The sequence below is a fragment of the Priapulus caudatus genome, unplaced genomic scaffold (genome assembly GCF_000485595.1).
Source record: "Priapulus caudatus unplaced genomic scaffold, Priapulus_caudatus-5.0.1 Scaffold1578, whole genome shotgun sequence".
In the NCBI taxonomy this organism is placed as follows: domain Eukaryota; kingdom Metazoa; phylum Priapulida; class Priapulimorpha; order Priapulimorphida; family Priapulidae; genus Priapulus; species Priapulus caudatus.
Genome location: NW_014578639.1, coordinates 16,515 through 20,636, shown reverse-complemented (window position 1 = coordinate 20,636; position 4,122 = coordinate 16,515). Strand labels below are relative to the sequence as shown.

Here is a 4,122-nt window from a genome sequence, read left to right as displayed (position 1 = left end):
GCTGTCTCACTATCTCGCTGTCTCACAATCCCACTGTCTCATTATCTCACTATCTTGCTGTCTCTCTATCTCACTATCTCACTATCTCGCTGTCTCACTATCTCACTGTCTCACTATCTCACTATCTCGCTGTCTCACCATCTCTGCTTCCTTGTCGTTGCAGCATCTTACACAGGAAGCTCTGATGGAGAGGATGCTGTTCATCCACGGGAGAAGGAGCAGGTGGGTGATTCACTGAAGCCAGTCGGCCGACCAGCCAGCCAGGCGAGCCCGGCTAGCGGTCCGGGGCAACGACAGCAGCAGCGCGATATTTTTTAAATCGATGCGCGAATTGTATGCATGCCATTTCGCGTGCGTCTTATTCATGTGCTCATTTGTTGCCTCCCGCCGTTTGCTAAAATATTTAGAATCCCGCGCGTGTCGTCGTTAAACCACGAAGTAACCGCCTCACACTTACTTTTATTAGATTATTTAGATCTAATTAGGTCAGGTAGATTTATTGAGCAGCTCTAATATAGTGTCAACCCAAAATGTATATAGATCACCACGTGCTTCTGGCATATTTAGATTGCCATGTGCGTTTATTGAATCATGTGACACTTGGTTGCCTTTGAATTCATCATGCACATTTTTCCTCCGAAACTGGCCATTATCTTCTTTGTCTAATTTTCCCTCAGAAGAAACCCTGTATATGTGTGTGCATATATATACAGGGTGCGAAATTAACGGGAGTCCGGAGTCAAATACTCCCTGATTTACTGTCGGACTCCCTGATTTGACATATGCAGGAGTCCGTGTGACTCCCTGAAAATTCTGCCATACTAACTAGTTCATTCCAGAGCATGGCCTCATGGAACTACCGTATTTTTCCAGCAAATGTCCAAAGGAAATTTGGAATGAATCTTCAAAATAAGCACTTGCGTTATTGTTAATATCTTTAATTTTGAACTTCAGACTGAGGACTCCCTCATTTTGCCGCGGACTTTTTGAGGGCATATATATATAGCAGGGTGCTACAAATTTTTTTCCCCACTTGCCCGGTCGGGCAAGTGGGTTATGAAACTGGTTGCCCAGAGGCAAAAGTCACTTGCCCGAAAAACATAAAGAAAATTAATATATAACATTTTTTTCTACTATGAATTTAAATGGTAAATAACGTAAAGGAAGGTCCAACTCGGCACGGTAGAAAGTTGAACGGCTGATACGAGTTTGTATACAAAATATATTCATGTTATAACGCAGCATGCAGTTTGTTTAAATTTTTAATTTTTTTAAGTGTTAGTTTATTATAAAAAACCCACCACACTCTCACAATAAATTAATAAAATATGTTCAAGTTTATTATTTGGGGCTGGATCGTAAGCGCAGAGAATATATAGCAGTGCATGCATGCAAATACAGTGTTATTAAATAAAAGAATGTTTCATCGATCATAATTTTGAAGCCATATATTATTCAACGTATAAATCCAAACTAACGTCGTCAGTCGTATATAGAAGCAAACCCCGCCGAATCTCCGTCGTTAACGCAGCCTCCATGCGTCGTCGCGTTGCCGCGGTAACGATGCATCCATCGTCCTCTTTGCAGAAGAACTCGTCTGACTTCACGGACTTCTGCGTGCGCAGCATCACGCAGGCGGCGTTCGGACGTCGCGAGATAGAGATCGCCGAGCAAGGTGAGCATTCCGCAGCATCCCTCCCGCATCCTCACGCTGCTCAGCATCCCTCCCGCATCCTCGCACTGCTCAGCATCCCTCCCGCATCCTCACGCTGCTCAGCATCCCTCCCGCATCCTCACGCTGCTCAGCATCCCTCCCGCATCCTCGCGCTGCTCAGCATCCATCCCGCATCCTCACGCTGCTCAGCATCCCTCCCGCATCCTCGCGCTCCTCAGCATCCTCGTCATTTCCATCCTCTCACTGCTCAGCCTTCCTCTTTATTGCGGAAGTTGCCGTGGGCCGGAGAGAGAGAAGGGGGGAGAGAGAGGGAGAAAGAGAAAGAGAGAACAGGAGAGAGACAGAGAGGTGGACAGACAGACAGAGAAGGAGAAAGGGAGAGAAAGAGAGAGACAGCTGTGCTCCAATCTCGCTGGACTACCATGTGCATCCACGCCGTTCTCCCACACCAACCGTACCCTAGTCATCGCCGCCATGCTCGCCTACCCTGGCCATCATGGCCACGATATCGCTCCCGGCGTACCCTGTTCAGCCACGCCGCTCTCTTTCGCCGACATTCTCCGGTGTCGTCGCCCCGCGGTAACCGCCACCCAGCGAGAGAGAGGCTGCGCCGTGCGGCGAACGGCCGGCTAACGAGCGCGGATGAGCGGGAATCGTCCGTGCGCAGGACGTCTCAAGGTCGAATCTCCGCGCGCGTGTATCCATCGATCCCCGATCGAATATTGATTGGCTACAGTCCGTGAACAGCTGGTGGTGCGTCAGCCAATCGCGTGTCGGCGGTGAGGGTTGCCTGGGGACAGAGGGATAGGGTAAGAGAAGGAGGGGGAGGGAGAGAGGGAGGTAAAGATGAAGGAGTGAGGAGGAAGGTAGAGAGGGAGAGAAGAAGGTAAGAAGAGGAAGGGAAGGAGGGGAGGGAGAAGATGGGGTAAGGAGAGAAAGAGTTTATCAAGAGTATATAATGGGAGTTCTCCCATATATACTCTTCGTTTCTATAATGTACGTCAATGGTTGCTCAATTAAAACTGACTTCTTCTCACTCACTCATTTGTGTCCTTTTTTGTGGTGAGCTACAGTGTCATTGTCACTTTCATTGTAATCATCGTCATCATCGTCGTCGTCGTTGTCATCGGCAGCAGTGACTAGTGAGAATGAATATCAGTCACCGTGTGCTAATGAGGCAATATTGAGGAGGAGGATGAGGATGCTTGCGAAGCTTCCGGCGCGTTCATCCTCATCCCGCCGAGTGGCCGCCACCTGGTCGTTCTCGATGGCGGCGACGGATGAGGAGGAGTGCGGTACAGATGCTGTAGATTCGTGAATCCCCGTCCGCATCTCAGGATGCTGGTGATGGTGAGACATGGCCTCACGGCTGTGTAACAACAGAGCAGTGAAACAACGGAACAGTAAAACAACAGAACAGTGAAACAGCAGAGCAGTAAAACAGCCGAGCGGTGATGTAGTTGAACAGCGAAACAGCAGAACGGTAAATCCACAAAATGGCAAAAACAACCGAGCGGTGAAACAACATAGCAATCGAACAACAGAACAACAGAACAACAGCAAAACAAGTGAGCAGTAAACGAACAGCGACCGCGCTGTCATCGCCAGCACGCGCGCCGGCTGCCGGCGACACTTGGCACTCTGCCAGGCTGTTATTAACAGAGGAGTGGTTAAGCGCCTTCCTGCACTGCAGCGATTAGTGTTCTGTAGCAGCAGCTGCAGCTGCATTGACAGCAGCGGCAGCAGCAGCTTTTTTAAGGATAGCGTCAATTCTCGATTTTCGATCTGCGATGAGAAAAAGCTGTTTCGCGATGCAACATCGTCTCTCAATCAGCTTCATCATCCGTCCGTTTGTCCGTCCGTTCGATGCTCGCTAACAGGTGGCGCCGCTGTCTTTCAGAACGAGGTCGCCGCGGCGCTGGCGGAGGCTGGCTTCTCCATCTTTGCGTGGAAGGGAGAGACAGAGGAAGACTTCTGGTGGTGCATCGATCAGTGCATCGAGCCGGCCGGCAACCAGAACTGGGAGCCGAACCTGGTGAGTGGTGGCGCCATCTTTGGGGCAGAATTGAGAGTTATCGACGTGCGATTTTGTCGTTGCCGGAATGCATGAGCGCATGCGGTTTGTTAGAGATGTTCGTGGCGCTGGTTGTCTAACGAGATATTGATTTTAACATTTTGTAAGGGCTGCACGTTCCATTGTCGACGTCAACCATTGCTCATCGGATTGTTCATTGCCGTTCACCACTGTTTATCATCGTTCACCATTGTTCATCACTGTTGTTCCTTGCTGTTCGTTGTTACATCCTTTACGACAGCGGCGGCGGCGACGCGACTCATGTGTTGCTCAAGAAGTACCAGCGATTATTTCAAGAGCATCAGCGGCATCGTTCACTGTTGTTCATCATCGTTCACCATTGTTCACCATTATTCATCATTGTTCACCATTG

The 4,122-nt window shown here is 49.4% G+C and overlaps 1 protein-coding gene across 1 annotated transcript in view; it reads left to right on the top strand.

Annotated features, from left to right (window-relative positions):
- Positions 1-4,122, top strand: part of LOC106817052 (putative adenosylhomocysteinase 3) — a 54,228-nt gene that overhangs the window by 33,735 nt on the left and 16,371 nt on the right. Inside the window, exons 3-4 of the mRNA XM_014821701.1 lie at positions 164-222; positions 1,588-1,675. Coding sequence (XP_014677187.1) covers positions 164-222; positions 1,588-1,675 — 147 coding nt within the window. The remainder of the gene's footprint in view (positions 1-163; positions 223-1,587; positions 1,676-4,122) is intronic.